An 18,964-nucleotide genomic window follows, 5' to 3' on the forward strand; every position below is an offset into this window, starting at 1 on the left:
CTAACGATGGAAAGAATAAATAAACAGAATCCACAATCCATCATGTTTCTCCTCAACTCATCGTCTCCACTATCTCTACGGCTTCACTTCCGAGACACTCTCATCGCATCACGAAATCTCTGAGTCGCTGGAATCACCGCGAAAGTCAGAGAATTTGCAGATCCAAGGTACAAGACCTTCTTGCTCCTCCGCGGTTTCATTGATGGGGTTAGGGATTTGGCTCCATCGACGATAGAGAGAGAGAGGTTCCATTGGTGGGGTTAGGGATTTTATCGACAAGAAGATTAGGGATTTCGTCGATGAGAAGATTGTTGTTTGTGAGATTTTATTTCTAAAAGAAATCTACTTATTAATTATCGAAAAAAGTAACGAGAAAGAAGGTAACGAAAGAGATAATGATTTTGAGGGTATTAAAGTCTTTAGACACACAGAATGTGTGTGGCAAGTGCAATGTGTCCCCAAATGTAATTGGAAACTCATAAAGTGTTTGTGGGTATAAAAATTTCGACAGATAATGCACTCAAACATCTGAATATGATGAGATCAGAACACGGGTAAGATTTGTATTTGAGAATTGGTGTCAAGCAAAGAGGATGCTCTGGAGTGTTCTTGTCAGAAGTATTGCGGTACAACACTTTGCCACCCCATTGTACTGTGTTGGCGTGATCCTATAGTTGGTGAATTTTTCGGCTGGCCAGTGTCCTACCGACACGATATTTTTGCCCATGCCCAACCACCAGTTCTCTGAAAACAGATCCTCCGATTTTTATTAATTTGTTATTATATATACATATATATATATATAAAAAACTAAAACAGATGGAATTAAATATAAGATTGTTTATGATAATAACCAAAAGTTAAGATGTACAACAAACCTTATATAGACGCGCCCAAGCTAAATTTATTTTTTGCCTAGCAAATTAATAAGAAAGATTAAAAATTTGGGAGTTCAAATTGAAACGATGCCGCTCAGTAATGATCGGTCCACGTTTTGGTCCAAAACAAAGTAAAACATATCCAAACCTAAGTTGAAATGTTTAGCATAACTAGTCATGTTTAACATAGCTAGTTGAATCATAGTAAGTTACATGTTCTTTACTTTCCTCTCACATAGTACCTCTTATTTTCCTATTTACTAATTATCTAAAATTTTATATCGGTAAAATACACATTCCCAAAACTGAAGTGTGATATGAAACTGATCCCCGCCAAACGTAGACGTAGGAGTGATTGTGGAATCACTAAGTTAATAAGAATCACAAGTTAATAAGAAGCCCTTCTCTTATTAATCAATTTAACTCACAAGATCACAAATCACCAAAGCTCATATGTTATATCACAAGCTTGATATCTTTATATATATAAATATAAAGTCCTAAACACATTCAATATAGGAGAACAAGATAACTCCTAATCATCATAGACTTTCCTATTTATATATATGTAGCTTTATCTCCAAGCTATTCCAAGCTTATCCCAACATTCTCCCCTTTAAACTTTGAATCTTTTTCTCCAACATTTTGAACTCCAATCAAACGTCTCATCTCCCCAAACTTAAGTCTTCCAAGAGACTTAGTCAAGATATCAGCTCACTGTTCATTTCCCGGAACATGTTCAACTTCTATCTGATCCTTCTCAACACATTCTCGTATGAAGTGGAACCTTCTATGTATATGTTTAGAACGACCATGAAAGACTGGATTCTTAGTCAACGCGATCGCCGATTTATTGTCAACTCGAATGGTCATTTGAACAATGCTTCGACCAACAACTTCACTCAGCAACTCTTGAAGCCACATGGCTTGTTTGGCTGCTTCCGTCGCCGCCATGAATTACGCTTCGCACGACAAGAGCGCGACGATCTCTTGCTTACTTGAACACCAGGTTATGGGGCTGTCGTCGAGATAGAACACGTGACCATGTGTGCTTCTACCATCATCTTTGTCAGCATTATGCGAGCTGTCGCTATAGCCCGTTATCTCACGCTTGCTTGAACGTGAATACAGAAGGCCGAGGGACGTCGTGCCTTGTAAGTACCTAAGTACTTGCTTTAAGGCAGCTCCATGAGATTCCTTCGGTTCCTGCATGTATCTGCTGAGAATACCCACACTATATGAAAGGTCCGGACGAGTGTGCAACAAGTATCGAAGACAAACTATACTTCTTCTATAATAACGCTCGTTGATGCCTCTTTCGTGTGTTGCTTTTGAGAGCTTCACATTGACATCCACGGGCACACTCGTCGAGTTGCAAGAGCTCATTCCAGCTTCTTCGAGAATCTTCGTAGCATATCTATCTTGCCGTAATGAGATTCCTGTCTCATGCTGATGAACCTTAATGCCCAACTAATAGGTTAGCTTCCATAGATCGCTCATCTCAAATCTCTTTGACATATCCTTCTTAAACTTGAGAATGTCTTGATACGACGATCCTGTAACAAGTAAATCATCTACGTACACAACCACGATAAGAACATCCTTCTTCTTATCTTTGCAATAGAGAGATGGCTCTTTAGAGCATCTCCTGAAGCCAAGCTCTTGAAGTATTCCATTAAGCTTCACGTTCCAAGCACGAGGTGCTTGTCTCAAACCATACAACGCCTTCTTAAGCTTATATACCTTGCATTCCTTTCCTGCGACCATAAACCCTTCAGGCTGCGTGACATATACGTCTTCTTTCAACTCACCCTGGAGGAATGCGGTCTTGACGTCAAGATGGTATATCTCCCAACCGTTTGAGGCTGCTATTGCTATAACAAGTCGAATGGTCTCAATACGAGCAACCGGAGCAAAGACTTCGTTATAATCAACTCCGCGTCTTTGTACATAACCCTTTGCGACCAACCGTGCCTTGAATTTGCTGATACTTCCATCTGTGTTCCTCTTTATCTTAAAAACCCACTTCAAACCGATTGGTTTCACACCTAAAGGAAGATCAACAAGCATCCAAGTATTATTCTTTTCAATAGAATAAATCTCATCTTTGCACGCGTCTACCCAAACCTTATGTTCCTTTGCTTCATTGTAATCCCAAGGCTCATCGTTTAGAATCATTAACAACCTGTCTCCCTCTGCTTCTGCGAGGAGGACGTAGTCATCGAGATACGCCGGCTTTGAAATAACTTTTGATGATCTTCTCAATTGAGTTTGTCCTTCTTCATCGTCACTAAGCTCTTCTTCTGCCTCTTGTTCGCTATCACCAACTTCAACCGTTTCTGTATCATCTCCTATGCCTTGAGGTCCGGTGTTTGCTTCATCATTCTCAAAGCTTCGTATATCAATGGTGAAGCTGTCGCTAGATCCACTATTTGTCTTGCTAGAGCTCCAAATCCATCTTTTATCTTCTTCAAATACAACATCTCGACTTACTACAATTCTCTTGCTTGTCGGATCGAGTAAACGGTAAGCTTTAGACCCGGGCTCTGTTCCTTGATGGACAAGAACCCGCGATCGATCGTCAAGTTTCCTCCTCCCCGCAGTCTCGGTTCTAACATGACATACGCAGCCAAAAACTCTCAAGTGTCTTAGGTTTGGTTTCTTGTTGCGTAAGGCTTCATATGGGGTTCCTCCAGCTAGAGACCTTGTGGCAATCCGGTTGATCAGATAGGTAGCGTGCCTCGTTGCTTCGCCTCACAGCCAACTTGGTACATCCATATGCTTTAATATGCTCCGTGTCATATCAAGTAACGTTTGGTTTCGTCGTTCAACGACGCCATTCTGTTGTGGAGAGTATGGAGTCGTTAACTGTCGAGTGATTCCATTCTCATTGCAATAGAGATTGAACTCGTGTGAACCGAATTCACCACCCCTATCTGTTCTGAATGTCTTTATTGTAGCTCCAGTCTCGAGTTCCGTAACGTTCTTAAAGTATTTGAACTTGTCGAAAGCTTCGCTCTTCTCCTTTAGTAGTATTATCCACATATATCGCGAGAAGTCATCAATAAGGACAAACACATATCGTTTATGTGCTGGTGCGATGGGTGTGATTGGCCCGCAAAGATCGCCATAAACTAGTTCGAGAGGGTGAGTAGCTCGGTGCAGCGTCGCTTTTGGAAAAGGTGATCGAGCTTGCTTCCCGCGCAAGCAAGACACACATGTCTCCGTTTTGAAGTCGAGACGAGGTATGCCAGTCACGAGTTCTTTACTGATCATCAACTTCATTGTATTTATATTAACATGGCTGAGACGTGCATGCTATTTGTATGACTCTGCAGCTTCAGAGAATTGAAGAACTTGAACTGTATTGGCTGCAAGAATGACTTTGTATGGTCGGTTCGGAGAGCGTGTGGTCTTTACCATTGGGTGTCCAAAACGGTCGAGAAGGTACAGCTCCTTGTCCTTCATTCTCACTTCGCATCCAGCCTCTATAGCTTGTCCCAAGCTGATTATATTGCTTCGAAGTCCCGGTATATAATAGACATTTTTTAGTATCTTTTTCTCACCACCATCAAATATGAACCGAATGTTGCCTCTTCCTTTGATGTCAATTCGAGAATCATCACCAAAACGGACTTTTCCGGTAATTCTCTCATCGAGTGTTGAGAAGAACATACGGTTTGCGCGCATATGATTACTTGCTCCGTTGTCGAGGTACCAGATGTTCGTTGTATCTTGTTCAGAAGCAAAGATACTCGGTTTTACCTTTTGCTCATTAAGATAAACCAATTCATGCATCATTAGTTCATCGGCATCCTGAGTGTCTTCATCTTTCTTCTCCACTGTTTCTTGGAGTTTAAGCAACTTATCTGGACAGTCTTGTGCATAGTGTCCGAGCTTATCACACTCAAAACAGGTTATATGTGATATATCTCGGGTCTGACCTTGTCTGTATGCTTCTCGCTAAGCATGGAAGTTACCATATCTTCCTCGACCTCTTCCTCTCCAGCCGGATCGTCCTCCGCGTCCTCTGCCTCTATTACCGCCATAATTCTCTTGCTGAGACTCCATGTTTGAGCTAGTATACATTAGCTTATCTTGATCATCACCATGCTGCTCTTCTTCTTCTTCACATATCCTCTCTTCATATGCTTTTAGCCTACCGACAATATCTTCAAAGCTTGTGGTGTTTAAGTCAAGTACCTGTTCAAGACATGCCACAATATGAATATATTTCTTTCTTGGCAAACTCTTCAGAAACTTCTTCACGAGTTTTGGTTCCTCGATGATTTCTCCTAGCGATGAAGACTTCGAAGAGATTTTGGATAGCTTTCCGGAGAAGGTATCAATTGTATCTGAATCTTTCATCTTGAGTCTATCAAACTCCGCTATCAAGGTTTGTAGTCTCGCTTCTTTCACACGTTCAGCTCCCACATGTCGAGCTTTAATGGCGTCCCAAACTGATTTTGCCGTATCAAGGTCACCAACCTGTAGTATCAAAGCCTCGGGAATTGATTGAAACAACAAAGCTATTGTCATGTTATTTTTCTCTTCGTGTTTGTTCCCGGGGTCAATGGTTTCCCAAACTTTGTTAACCTTGAGTGCGATCTTCATTCTCATAGCCCAGACCGTGTAGTTTGAAGCATTCAGCATTGGAAGTTTTATGGAGGAAGGTCCGGTTTCCTTGGTCGGTGTCCCGACCTCATCTTTTTCGTCACTCATGATCGATGTTTTGTAGTTGCTTCAGACGATGATCAAGTTTTTATAGAATGCTCTGATACCAAGTGTGGAATCACTAAGTTAATAAGAATCACAAGTTAATAAGAAGTCCTTCTCTTATTAATCAATTTAACTCACAAGATCACAAATCACCAAAACTCATATGTTATGTCACAAGCTTGACATCTCTATATATATAAATATAAAGTCCTAAACACATTCAATATAGGAAAACAAGATAACTCCTAATCATCATAGACTTTCCTATTTATATATATGTAGCTTTATCACCAAGCTATTCCAAGTTTATCCCAACAGTGATCGCAGCCTCCAGAGCGATGGTGCTGCTTAGATTTCCAAAACAAAACAATTGACCGGGTGATTGCACCTCCTAAAGCGATATGTCTATTGACATGTACAAACCAGTTACAATGGGCTCTGTAACATCCACTGGTTAGATACACATCTCTCTGCATAAAATTTACAAAGACTCAACAACAAATAAATTTTATTAGTTGTTACTTTTGAAACTTACTTCAGTTAGTTTATATCCTTGTTTGACAAATTTGACTTCAGTAAAAACATACTGTAAAAAGGTAAATTTCCATTCGTCAATATTTTTGTCTCTTTATTACCAAATATTTTGTCCATAGTGCTCATGTTAAAACTGAATGTTTATATCTTTTCACCTAACTTGCATGTGTAATATATATACCATACATTTCTTTACTCAGTCATAGATTTATAGTACAAATCTAGCCTAATTGAAGTTTTTATATATATCTTGATGTGGCATATCATCTGAAATGCATATTATCTTGTAATGTATACAATATAAGTCGTTTTAGAATTGTGCACATAGATTAAGAAAATCATTAATTTTTTATATTTTGAAAACAAAAACATCATTAATTATTTACCTAACCACAAATCAACCAATAATAAAATAGAATGTATATTATCATTGGTCATATAATATTAAATGTTAATAAATTTTACATAGAAAACCGAAAACGTCGTATAATTTGGAACATAAAAATATCTCTAAAACGTCTTATATTAAAAAACGGAGGGAGTATATATTAAGTTTCTACTAAAACATTATAGTACTATTGCAGTCTAAATAACACTGCACTAGTTCATAATAACAATAATAGTAAATATAGTAGTCATACTAATTGTTTTCGTCTAGCTGGTGTTATAAGATCATAATCAATAGGGAGCATAAAACAACACCGTCAAATAAGTTAACAATCTTGGTTGGTGATCACCATATTTGTCCGGGTAAACCTACATAGCATAATCAATTTATGGTTAGTAATTTGTATACATATATTTCTGATAAATTGATATACTCTGAGTAAATTAAATTAAATAATCAAATAAATGTAAAATGATTAGTATATATTTTTCCTAAAACTAAAGATAAAAATTTAATCTAGTGCAAAAAATTCTAGTTAAATATGAAAATTTTTAGACTTTTAACTTGAACCAATTTCGATTTTGGTAACTTTATGTATTGATTATTTAAAAATTTTAAATAAAAACATTAAACAATAAGTAAAACATATGAAAAATATATGCGAAACCGGAGCAAATATATATTTTAGTTGTTCAATTCATTGGACATTGTTAAATGTTGATGAGAGTTCAGTAGCCTTATAAGTTACAAAAGAAAAATCTGAACATTTTCAAATGTAACATTCGATAACTAATAAAAAGACAAATGATTTAAATTAAATCAATATTGTAATTTTGCTAATTAAAAATATTTTAGGCTAACTAATCTCGCATTTGATATGCCAATAATGTCTTAAAACATAGGTTGTGACTGTATAGCGTCATTGGCGCGAAAATAATGTGGTGTAAAAAACAAATTCTGTCCATTTTTTTTATTTTTGTCTAGTCAAGTGAAAAATACATTTCACTTTTTTTTTATCAATATATTATTCCACTACTGTTAAAAGTAAATTTTACTTTTATTTCCACTTTTCTCTTTCCACCGATTTCAACCTTCTTTTCACTCGCTTACTCTATTAATTACCATTATGAGTCATAATTTTCGATTGAATTGGGTTAGGTTTGACCCATCAATACATGTTTTATAAGAAAATTCATTGAAATGTGTTCTCATTAACAGAAATTTTTATATTAATGAATGTAGTCGGGAAAAAACATTTAGGCTCCAAATGAGAAAATTGATCAAGCATTGCAGATCAAACATATCAAGCAGATCGAGAGTGGATCAAGCAAATCGAGTGGATTGAGAGTGGATCAAGCGGTTCAAAATATATGTTTGAATAGTAAAAGTAGACAAAACGGTTCAAAATATTGTACAAATTTAAAATAAATATATAATTTTAATATTTTATAATTTAGTATAAATATTTATTTAATAACCATAATAATACTATTGTGTTATGTAAATAAAACATTAACATAAATATAATAATTTAAAACATATATTTGGTAATTGCATGTACTTGTATATTTGAAATATGTGGACAATAAAATATTAATAAGTTGTTGTATACATTGTTATTATTTAAATAAATTTAAAGCTTATTATCATTTTTATAAGAAAAAATACAAAATCGTATTAACTGTGAGGAACACTCCATATTTGATTCATATCTAATGCAGATAGTAGTTCGTCAATTTATGTTCATGTTATAGAACATCATTAGTTTAATAATTAAAAAAATAGTTCTAATTCTAAGACCAGCATTATCGCAGGGTCCTTGCTGGGTTTTTAAGGGAAATGACCCATTTAAATAATTCATCAGAAAATAAATCACCAATTACCGATCCTAAAGAAGGTGTTTTTGGCATCGATTATTAAGTGTGGTTTTATACCACGTGTCAAGACTTGAAGGGTTGTAATTTTTGTTTTATTTTTTTCTTTTCTTTCTTCCTCTCTTTTGTTTGGCCTCTTCGTATTCATCGAAGATGCATGCGATCGAAACGGCGATCGAAACGGCGATCGACGACCACTCTCCTCAGGGCTTCTCCTCCGGCGTCTCCTCCGGCGTCTGTCGTGCTCTTCGTTAGAAGACCGCTCGAAACCACCACAAACGACGACTGTGTCGGTGAGCTTCGTCTTGTCCGTCAGAAACCGATCGCAACCCACCACTGCCGACGACTCTCTCGGTCCTCACCGCGTCTCCTCTGAATTGAAGATTCTCTCAGGTGTGTGGTGAACGCAGCGGTGGTGAAGACCCATATCATTAAGGTAAGCCCCTTCCAAGGTCGATTCAATAATCGAAACATCTCTGCTTCTGCTTAATTAAGGTTGAGTGGATATTATTTGTATGATTTGAGAGGGCAGATCTATTAGGTTTTTTGATGGAGTGTAGGCGATTCCGGATTTTAGTTTTAGGATATTATCTGCTTCTGCTTAGTTAAGCTTGAATGGATATTATATGTTTCTGCTCTTGGTGTTTGATTGAAATTGTAGGCTTAGCTAGTTCATAACCAAGCAACATAACTGTGATGTTTGAACTCTTGGTGTTTGATCGAAATGGCTGTGATACTCTTAACCAAGCAACATGACTGTGATGCTCTTGGTGTTTGATCGAAATTTAGTTCTTATCTGCTTCTGCTCTGTATTATAGCTTTGTATTTTAGCTTTTATCATATCACTTGTGAAGGTATAGAACGTGACTGTGATGTTTGAACTCTATGGCAGGGACTTCTCGTACCCTTTGAGCTCTCGACTGAAGCTCCTCCTCCTGAATCATCGTCAAGCAACCAGTACTTTTGATTCTCAGTGAGGTATGTCTACATTTTCATATCATTTTCTTGTAAGTTCTGAATTGCTTTTGTGTGGATGGTGCTTGTTAGAGTTATGTTAATAAATGCTTGTTAGAGTTAGGTTATGGTTAGTTAGTATGCGTGTGATCAATGCTTGCGACTGCTTGGGATGAATGGTTGTTTGATTTTAAATTAGGACTGTGAGAGGTAGTAAAGGCAATTAAAAGACACATATCTGCTTCTTCTCTTGTTTAGATAAATGTCTACTCATGTTTAAACTCAAATAGTAAAGGCAATTAAACGTCTACTCTATTAAAGTCGGTGCCTTCTCCATTTTTTTTTCATCTTAGCAAGATCTTCTTCTTCTCTGTTATCGTATTTGAAAATACCCACAATCTACTTTATCAATTCTCTGAAGATTTCGGCTATATGGATTCTACGAATCCATATAGTATGTCCTCCAATTTTGTTGACCTGTTGAACAGTCAACAAGATAGTGCTCTTCCTGAACCCTGTCCACAGGGTCCTTATGCGAGTTTTCCACCTGTTGTGGAGCTCTCTTCAACACAACCCCCTGTCTTCAGTACTGAAACCTCAAGCTTCTGCGAAGAATCACCTAGAGGACGCAAAGAAAGAAAGAAATGGTCAGTGTCTGATGATCTCGTGCTCATCAGCGCATGGCTAAATACAAGTAAGGACCTTGTGGTCGGGAATGAGCAGAAAGCAGGTGCTTTGTGGTCACGCATTGCGGCTTACTATGCAGCAAGTCCAAAGGTGGAAAGAGGTCAACAGAGAGAGGCCATTCAGTGTAAGCAAAGGTGGCAGATGATGAACGATCTTGTTTGCAAGTTTTGTGGCTCTTACGAGGCTGCAACAAGACATAAAACAAGTGGTCAGAGCGAGAGTGATGTGGTTAAAATGGCACACCATATCTTTTACAACGATCATAAGATTAAGTTTAATCTTCACCATGCTTGGGAGGAGCTGAAAAACGACCAGAAATGGATATCCGTTGCGACTGCTAAGCTTGATGGACGACAATCATAAAGCGCTAAGAAGAGAAGGTTCGAGGATGTTGGGCAAGAGGCAAGCTCGTAAGCAACCACGAATGGTGATCACCCTGCCAAATGTCCTGTTGGTGTGAAGGCAGCGAAAGGAGGAGGTGGTAAGAGACCTATGGGTGATCAACTGAGTGCCTCAGAATTCCAGGGAATGTGGTCTCTCAAAGAGAAAGACTTGGCGGCTAAAGAGAGGCTTAAAAAGATGGGTCTGCTGGAGAGTCTCATTGCAAAGAAAGAGCCCTTGTCTCAGTTTGAGGAAGCACTGAGGGATAAGCTAATTACAGAGATGTTGGGTTAAATGTTTGTACTTGTGTCATGTTGAAAAAGTCGTATCTTTGGAGTCTGTTTCATGGTCTGTTTCATTTTCTGTTCGATGTTATGTTTCATGTTCTTGTAATGGTTGAACCCTATGTGAAATGCGGTTAGTTAATGTGATATCTTCAATGCTTTGTTCAATGTGAAATGCTTAGTTAATGTGAAATATGATATCTTCAATGCTTGTTTTGGTGTGTCTACTTGCAGGGGGAACAAGGAAATGGAGATGATCACGAGAAGCCAAGAACGAGCTGGAAGTCAGGAGATGGATCAGACGAGATGGAAGTCACGAGATGGAACTATGTGTGTCTGTTTGTGTCACATGTGATGTCCGTATGTATATTTGTCTGTTTGTGTCACAAGATGTATCTCTCTCGAGTTTGTAAAGTCTATATAGCTTCAAACACGTTTATGTAACAAAGTCACAAGTTTCATACAAGTTTCAAACAAGTTCCTCCTTCTTCTTTACTTTTAAACAATCAAGTTTCATACAAGTTTCAAACAAGTTTCTCCTTCTTCTTTACTTCAAACAATCACGCTTCAAACAAGTTTGTTTCTCACGTTTCTCACGTCTCTTTCTCCTTGATCACAAAGCCTCATTCTCTCTCTTTTTTTCTTCTACGAAAGATCAGAAGCTTCATTATCTCTCTCTTTTTTTTTTATTCTACAAAAGAATCAAAATAGCAATTCTATGGCTTCTTCTTCGCATAACACTTCTGAGGGAGTCGATGATGAAAGTTTTGATCAATATTTCGATCAATATTTTGATCAATATTTTGATCAATATTTCGAAAATTTAACCATTAATTATGGTGATGAAGAAGAAAGGAGAAGAAGGAAAAAACGAGTTCATATCGAACGCAATCGTGAAGAAGACAATATACGTTTATGGAAAGATTATTTCAGTGAAACTCTAACATATCCTGAAAATCTATTCCGACGACGATTTAAAATGAACAAGCCATTGTTCATGCGAATTGTTAATCGCCTCTCCAATGAAGTTGAATTCTTTCGACAAAAGAGAGATGCTCTTGGAAGGCTAAGTCTCTTTCCACTGCAAAAGTGCACAGCAGCCATTCGTGTCTTGGCATATGGTTCTGCGGCTGATGCTGTTGACGAATACCTCCGACTATGGAACATTTTGTGGAAGGAATATTAGATTTATTCGGCGATGAGTACCTGAGAAGACCAACACCGGCTGATCTTCAACGTCTACTTTATATTGGTGAGCAACGTGGCTTTCCCGGGATAATAGGAAGCATCGATTGTATGCATTGGGAGTGAAAGAATTGTCCCACCGCTTGGAAAGGTCAATATTCACGTGGCTCGGGTAAACCGACAATAGTGTTAGAGGCGGTTGCTTCGTATGATTTATGGATATGACATGCGTTTTTTGGACCTCCAGGTACCTTAAATGATATCAATGTACTTGATCGCTCACCTGTTTTTGATGACATAATAAAAGGTCAAGCTCCACAAGTTACTTTCTATGTCAATGGAAAAGAGTATAATTTGGCTTACTATCTCACCGATGGTATTTATCCGAAATTGGCAACTTTTATCCAATCTATTTCAATAACACAAGGTCCGAAAGCGACGTTGTTTGCTCAACATCAAGAAGCTGTCCGAAAAGATGTCGAGCGTGCTTTTGGAGTCCTGCAAGCTCGATTTGCCATTGTTAAAAATCCAGCACTTTTTTGGGATAAAGCCAAAATTGGAAGGATTACGAGAGCATGTATCGTACTCCATAATATGATAGTAGAAAACGAACGAGAAGGATACACTCATTTTGATGTTTCAGAGTTCCAACAAGGAGAAGACACCGGAACTTCACATGTCGATCTCACGTATTCTACAGATATCCATTCAAATATCGCCAATATGATGAGTGTTCGAACTAGAATTCGCGATAGACAAATGCATCAACAGCTCAAAGCTGATTTAGTTGAGCATTTATGGAATAAGTTTGGACGTGATGAAGACAACAACTGAGTTCGCAATGTTTCTTTCAAATTATTCTCGATTATTGTACTAATCTTTATTTTTATGTTTTTTTTAATATCAATGTTTTAAATGTTATCTTTAATATGTTTTATTTAATAAATAAATTTATTTAAAAAAAATATATATTTTTTTAAGAACTCCTAATTAAGAAACTCCTATTGGACCGCTAAAAATGAGAGTTTCTTAACTAGAGTTCTTAACCCCATTTAAATATATTTAAACTATTAAATAATCATTAAGGATCTCACTTAAGGATTTTGGGATAATCATGCTCTAACTAAAAAAAAATGTTGAATGGGAATATATTTGTTTATAAAATTGGTTCATTCACTTAAGGCAGATCCATAATACTGAAATTGTAACTATATTTGATTATCTAATTAAATCTAATGGTAAAATAAATTGTGGCATTAAAAATAGGAATTCGGATTTAAGTGACAACTGAATAAAAGAAAATGTGAAGAAATGTAAATGTTGTAGAGTTTCTGGGTTTAAGGTTAAGCTGCTGAGAAGGAGAATAACGGAGCTCAAAAAATGGAATCGAAAGCTATTTGGTTAGGGTTTCTTCCGCCAAGACTTCAACTTTCATCTCGAGTTTCACTCTCCCGCCCTCATGTAAGTGAAATCAACCCATCAAAATCTCGTCTTTATTCAGTTTCGATTCTTCGAAAAACCTTATCCAAAACTTCTCATTTTCTCCAGGGTTCTTCCACATCTCCCAAATCTGATGTCAGACGTAAGTATCTAATCCTCTTGGTAATTCTTAAACCCCAAATTGTATTTACCAAAGACTGATACTTTTTTTTTTTTGTTGTCATTACAAGAAACCCTTGTCTGGAGCAAACCACAAGGTGTAGTTTACTTGAACCGAGGCCGTGTCCTATGTTCTTCTCAACCTGATAGTAATGCTCCTCGAGCTGAGCTGTTCCGTGGAAAGTCTGGTTCGGTTTCTTTCAACGGTCTAACCCACCAGCTGGTTGAAGAAAGTAAACTTGTCTCAGCTCCGTTTCAAGAAGAAGACAAAGGTTCCCTCTTGTGGGTCTTGGCTCCTGCTGTCTTGATATCCTCACTGATTCTTCCGCAGTTCTTTCTCAGTGGTGCCATTGAAGCTACCTTTAAAAACGACACCGTTGCAGGTAATTAGATATATCCCACTACTGCTTAGAGTAGAAGGTATCTTGATAGTTATGTTTCAAGTGTAGACTATAATAGTTTTGAATTTAGGATTAGAACCTGATGTGCAGTAACTAAATCTTCTTCTCGATCTTGAATTGTCAAATCACAAGCCACTCTTTTAATCAGATTTGTGAAAAATTATATCTTCTTGATGCAGAGATTGTTACTTCTTTCTGCTTTGAGACGGCGTTTTATGCTGGTCTGGCGATATTCCTGTCTGTGACTGACCGAGTGCAGAGGCCCTACTTAGACTTCAGCTCCAAGAGATGGGGTTTAATCACTGGACTAAGAGGATACCTCATGTCCACATTTCTGATGATGGGTTTGAAAGTTGTAGTCCCTGTGTTTGCTGTATACATGACTTGGCCAGCTCTTGGGATGGATGCCTTGATTGCAGTCCTTCCTTTCTTGGTTGGATGTGCGGTTCAACGAGGTTTCGAGGCTCAGCTTGAAAGACGCGGCTCTTCGTGTTGGCCCATTGTTCCAATAGTCTTTGAGGTAAACAAACAAACTTATATGCTGATTTTGGACCATTTCGGTCTTGTTCTAAAGAGTAACTATGGTTGTATGCCATGGCAGGTGTATAGGCTGTATCAGGTGACAAGAGCAGCCACTTTTGTTCAGAGGCTGATGTTTATGATGAAAGATGCGTCAACTACTGTAGAGATTACAGAGCGAGGAGTTGCGCTTGTTGGTTTGGTTGTGACTTTGCAGTTTCTAGCTGTTCTGTGTCTCTGGTCGCTGATCACTTTTCTAATGCGCCTTTTTCCTTCGAGACCTGTAGCTGAAAACTACTAAATCAATAGTAGTGTTTAGTGAAAGCCATTGAGCTTTGATTTCTGTGTTTCTTTCAGAGGATTAACGTGTTGTATCGAGTCAGGAATTGCAGTGTAGGACAATTTTGATCACGAGGGATGAAATTGGCTGCAACTGTCATAAGAATCATCTTTTGAACTTCAATCTTGATGAGATCTTGATAAAATTGGACATCTCAATCCGTACTCTTTGCTCATCGGATTCATGTATTAAATTGGTCTGTCCAACTTCAAGATCATCAATCCATCTTTAAGAGGAATGATATTTTTCTTGGATCATAAGTCTGACTATGTGATGGCTTTGAATAAGACTGATTTACAAAGAGTATGGAACACCCAGGATCTGCATAGTAAACGTTTGTCAAACCGGGAATAAAAATAATCAACATTTCGTTTTTTATCGGAAGAAACATATCACTCCCAAATTAGAGGTGGATGTTTCAGATATCCGTTCATGTTCTTCTATATAGGCCAGCCATCTTTAGCCCATATTCCAACTAATAATCCATTATTTCAATAGGTTTTCCATTATATATTATAATAATTTATTAATATAATAACGGGTTAAGTATTTAAAAAATTAAGGTTTCACCGTCAATCTTGTTGGACACCATCTTCGATGGCTTCGTTAGCATCGGAGTCGGTCTCACATCGAAGGCCCTCTTTTGTTTAGTTGGTGTCCATAGATCTCTCGTTTTTGGTGGTACAATTCGAGGTTGTAGTTTGAAGCGCTATGGTTGTTGGAGAGGTTCAAGGGTTTAGATGTGGTCATCTTTTTTTGCTATGTTGAAACCAAAGTTCTGGATCTATGTGATTGACGGTGGGATGTATTCCCTTCTCTTGCTTTAGTTTGGTTCAGTGTAGTGGCTTTGTCGAGTTGGTTCTACAGTGTAGTCATGGTACTTCTGCTCCTTTCAAGTTTCTTGTTGCCTTGGTCTTATCGTTTTGCCTAGCTTCGTTGTTTGGGTTCGCCTTTGCGATTGGTGTTCGCTGTAGAGGTATCTACAAGAATTTTCCTTGGTCTGTTGCAGATTTAGGTTTGGTTTCTGACGAAGCAGTTAACTCAATCTCCAGTTCTTCTCTTGAAAGGAGGTAAGCAGCTTTGTTATGTAGGTCACTTGGCTGTCTAGCGAGTGTCCGCGTGTAAGAACTAGTGATCTTCTCTGTTTTTTTTCCGAGTGGCGTTTTAAGTTCCTTGGTACTTGTATCTTAGGTGTAGTGATGGTCTTTGTCCTGCAAGTTTTGGTTTGTAGTAGCTACTGGTGTTGGTGTTGAATTAGCCTTGTTATCATTCCTTCCATTGTTTCTACTTTGGCTCGATGTTGATCTCTTCAGGGGTGGAAATGCTCAAGCTTTTGGTTTTTAGTTCAGTGTTATCGGATTCTAGGGAAAGGTTGCAAGTAGTTTTTGGTTTATCAGTCTCGGTTTTAATGCCACTGTCTTCTTTTAGAGTATCAATCTCGTATTTTAAATCTAAATCTATTGTTGTTAATTAGTGTCACGTTTCCCTCTTTTGGACTTTTGCTTCTAGGGATTTCTTCATGTTTTGCCGGTTTTTGTAGTCGATCTTGTATCTTTCCAATGTCTAATGATAAAAAGATTTTAGTGTTACAAAAAATATTTAAAAATGAATAATTTTTATAAAATTGATTTGTAATTGCTAATTTTTAAGAAACACACTATTACAGATGCTTAATGTTGTTTCTTTCCATACTAATGTTAGTTATTTTGGTAAATGTTTCTATCCTTACTAATTGTTGCTTTTTTTACCGAGAATAAGACAACTGGTCCTAGTCTCTTAGATATAGAACAACTTTAGTTTTTAATAAACTGTTTATAATCCGTAAAATCTGGCTTTATTTCCCTCTTGTTTCTGTCTGTGTTGTTGCTATTTTCCCTGGTTTTACTACTTTTGTCGTGTGATTTCATAAGACATAATGATTGCTTGAGAAACAAGAAACAAGAAACAAGAAACATTAGGTATGGGCGTTTGGGTATCCAATTGGATTCAGCAGGGATTCAATAAGGTTTCAATTTTTTGTAAGCGTAAAATTTAATCTCATTTGGATATATAAAGTTCAGTTTGGTTCGAATTCGGTTTTGATTTTCTTGAATTTGCTTTGGATATAGTAACACATCGCAAATCCGATTGAACTAGTTTATTTCGGGTTAGGTTATAATTTGGGTTCAGTTATCCAAATATTACGACTCAAAATACACATTTTAATTCACAAACTTAAAAGTTTAAACAATTTTCAGTAATAAAGGTTTGGTGGAATGATTAATAAGTGATTGTTAAGAGGAAAGAAATATAAGCAAATAAAAATTAATTTAAACAAAAAAAAAGCAAATAAAAATTAACAACTAACAACTCTATGATTATAGAAACATTATTTAAACTTTAAAAATAAAATAAAATTGTTGAAACTTAAAAAGAAAAGCTATTCATAATTAAAATTCAAATGTAATTGTCAAAACATTAAAATTTCAATATTTGACCAAATATAAAGATATATATTAAACTGAATTAACTATTCATGTTATAGATACTTACTAAGATTTTTTTTTTAAGTATTTTGGGTCCTTCATGACTGGGTATGAGTTTGATATGAGTTTTTATGGATTTCCAATTTTTTTTTGGATTTTTGGGATATATGTTTGAATTCATGCCAAGTTTGAGTAAAACCTAAAACTCAAAATACCGTAAAACATGATCAGTTCAGATATTATATTGGATTCAGTTCTGATTGGATATACAATTTTCAGGTCTGATCGGTTCACATTTTTGGGTTCGGTGTTTTTTGCCCATTCCTTCAAAAAAATTTGAGCTCTAATTTGTTGGAGGCCTAATCCCAACGGCTGTGACTAGAAACTCAACCAAAGCCAGACATACACACAAACACTGCCTTTCTTAATTTTTTTTTTAACACAACTTCCTTTCTTAATTATTCTTTTGTTTTCTGTTTACTAGAACCTCGAGCTAACTCGGATGAACCTACATATTTGAAAATAAAATTTCATGGTTTTCGTCTATGATTCTGTAATGTGGAATTAGGTTAATTATACGGCATTTAGGCTGATTCTTTTTAAGTATATATTATATGCTTGAATTATTATTGGATTAATCAGCGAAGATCTAACTAATAAAATGGACGTATCCTGTGGGCAGCCAGGCAGGTAACGCTAATAGATACGTTCACGTATATCATCAAAAATAAAACTTCTTGTTGATCCACTTGCACGCATATGCCTATCTATAATACGCACACGCCCACATGATACAGATCTATGTTCGCATATTTGATTATTTTTTTTGTGAAAAAAAACATTGATAATCTTATATATTAAAACAGAAGTCACGGCCTTGATTCATATGTGATTTTTTTAAAAATAGACTTAATGAACATATTCCTAGAAAGTCATTTCACTACAAGAAAACAGCGGTATTCTGACGGACATTTCGACGGAAAATAAAATCCTCGGAATATCCCGAGGAATTTCCGAGGAAATTCCGAGGAAACACAAAATTTGGTTTCCTCGGAATTTCCTCGGAATATACCGACGGAATTCCGAGGAAATATCAATCCGTCGGAATATTCCGAGGAAAAATGTGTTCCTCGGAAAAAACCGATGAATTCCGAGGAAATATTATAGCCGTTGGAGAGCCGTTGGGGGATTTTACAAAATTCCGAGGAAATTCCGACGAACTAGCCGTTGGCGTCGGAATTCCGTCGGAATTTCCTCGGTCTGTCGGCAGGATTTAAACTATAAATACAAGCAGTCCTCTTCCTCTTCATTCACTCCATATCTTCATCCTCCCTCTTACTCTATTTACACACGAATTTGATTCATAAAAAATATGTCTTCTTCAAATTATTTTCGTTCTTGGATCGATCGACCTCATTTGGATCCGAACACGAGATTGCTTACGGAAGAATACCAACGAGGTATAACTGAATTCATGGGGTTAGTTCACCGACAACCGGAAGCAAAAATAGGTATGTTAAGATGTCTTTGCTCTAATTGTAAAAATAGAAAGGTTATTAAAGAGTGGGATGTTTGGACTCATCTATATTTGAGTGGGTTTACACGAAGTTACAAAATTTGGTATCATCATGGGGAAACTGATTATGAACATGGTAGTACTAGTGAACCTCAGCCAGCGGTTAGATTAGAAGAACCAATTAGAACGGATGTAGATTATGGTGTAGGTACTGAGCAGATGATAAATGATCATTTTAGA

At 36.9% G+C, this 18,964-nt stretch overlaps 3 protein-coding genes across 4 annotated transcripts; 2 read left to right on the plus strand and 1 right to left on the minus strand.

Moving 5' to 3' along the window:
* Positions 1-4,196: 4,196 nt before the first annotated feature.
* On the minus strand, positions 4,197-5,600 carry LOC106308458. Its single transcript, XM_013745622.1, has 2 exons — positions 4,859-5,600; positions 4,197-4,756 (listed from the first exon to the last, which is right to left on the minus strand). The coding sequence occupies exons 1-2, from the start codon at positions 5,598-5,600 to the stop codon at positions 4,197-4,199; spliced, it is 1,302 nt and encodes a 433-aa protein (XP_013601076.1).
* A 3,517-nt stretch (positions 5,601-9,117) lies between these two features.
* Positions 9,118-10,709, plus strand: LOC106308459 (glutathione S-transferase T3-like). Its single transcript, XM_013745623.1, has 4 exons — positions 9,118-9,165; positions 9,286-9,350; positions 9,836-10,361; positions 10,497-10,709. The coding sequence occupies exons 1-4, from the start codon at positions 9,118-9,120 to the stop codon at positions 10,707-10,709; spliced, it is 852 nt and encodes a 283-aa protein (XP_013601077.1).
* A 2,466-nt stretch (positions 10,710-13,175) lies between these two features.
* LOC106309617 lies at positions 13,176-14,901 on the plus strand. 2 transcript variants are annotated; one of them, XR_001263604.1, is made up of 6 exons: positions 13,176-13,345; positions 13,433-13,466; positions 13,555-13,866; positions 14,064-14,404; positions 14,486-14,804; positions 14,853-14,901. XR_001263604.1 is itself a non-coding variant. In XM_013746681.1 (5 exons), exons 1-5 carry the CDS (start codon positions 13,265-13,267, stop codon positions 14,702-14,704), a joined length of 987 nt encoding a protein of 328 aa, XP_013602135.1. In that variant the 5' UTR covers positions 13,176-13,264; the 3' UTR covers positions 14,705-14,842. The 2 variants fall into 2 exon arrangements, 1 of the variants encoding a protein (XP_013602135.1); XM_013746681.1 differs by lacking the exon at positions 14,853-14,901 and having other exon boundaries at positions 14,486-14,842.
* Positions 14,902-18,964: the final 4,063 nt, after the last annotated feature.

The sequence above is a fragment of the Brassica oleracea genome, chromosome C8, assembly GCF_000695525.1.
Source record: "Brassica oleracea var. oleracea cultivar TO1000 chromosome C8, BOL, whole genome shotgun sequence".
Taxonomy (NCBI): Eukaryota; Viridiplantae; Streptophyta; class Magnoliopsida; order Brassicales; family Brassicaceae; genus Brassica; species Brassica oleracea.

Coding starts and splice junctions, on each gene's coding strand:
- LOC106309617 (XM_013746681.1), top strand. CDS start 13,265: ATGGAATCGAAAGCTATTTGGTTAGGGTTTCTTCCGCCAAGACTTCAA. Junction 13,467..13,554: donor TCCCAAATCTGATGTCAGAC/GTAAGTATCTAA, acceptor TGTCATTACAAG/AAACCCTTGTCTGGAGCAAA. Junction 14,405..14,485: donor TTGTTCCAATAGTCTTTGAG/GTAAACAAACAA, acceptor ATGCCATGGCAG/GTGTATAGGCTGTATCAGGT.
- LOC106308459 (XM_013745623.1), top strand. CDS start 9,118: ATGGCTGTGATACTCTTAACCAAGCAACATGACTGTGATGCTCTTGGT. Junction 9,351..9,835: donor GAATCATCGTCAAGCAACCA/GTACTTTTGATT, acceptor CCTGTTGAACAG/TCAACAAGATAGTGCTCTTC. Junction 10,362..10,496: donor ACGACCAGAAATGGATATCC/GTTGCGACTGCT, acceptor GTTGGTGTGAAG/GCAGCGAAAGGAGGAGGTGG.
- LOC106308458 (XM_013745622.1), bottom strand. CDS start 5,600: ATGAGTGACGAAAAAGATGAGGTCGGGACACCGACCAAGGAAACCGGA. Junction 4,757..4,858: donor AAGAGGTCGAGGAAGATATG/GTAACTTCCATG, acceptor ACTATGCACAAG/ACTGTCCAGATAAGTTGCTT.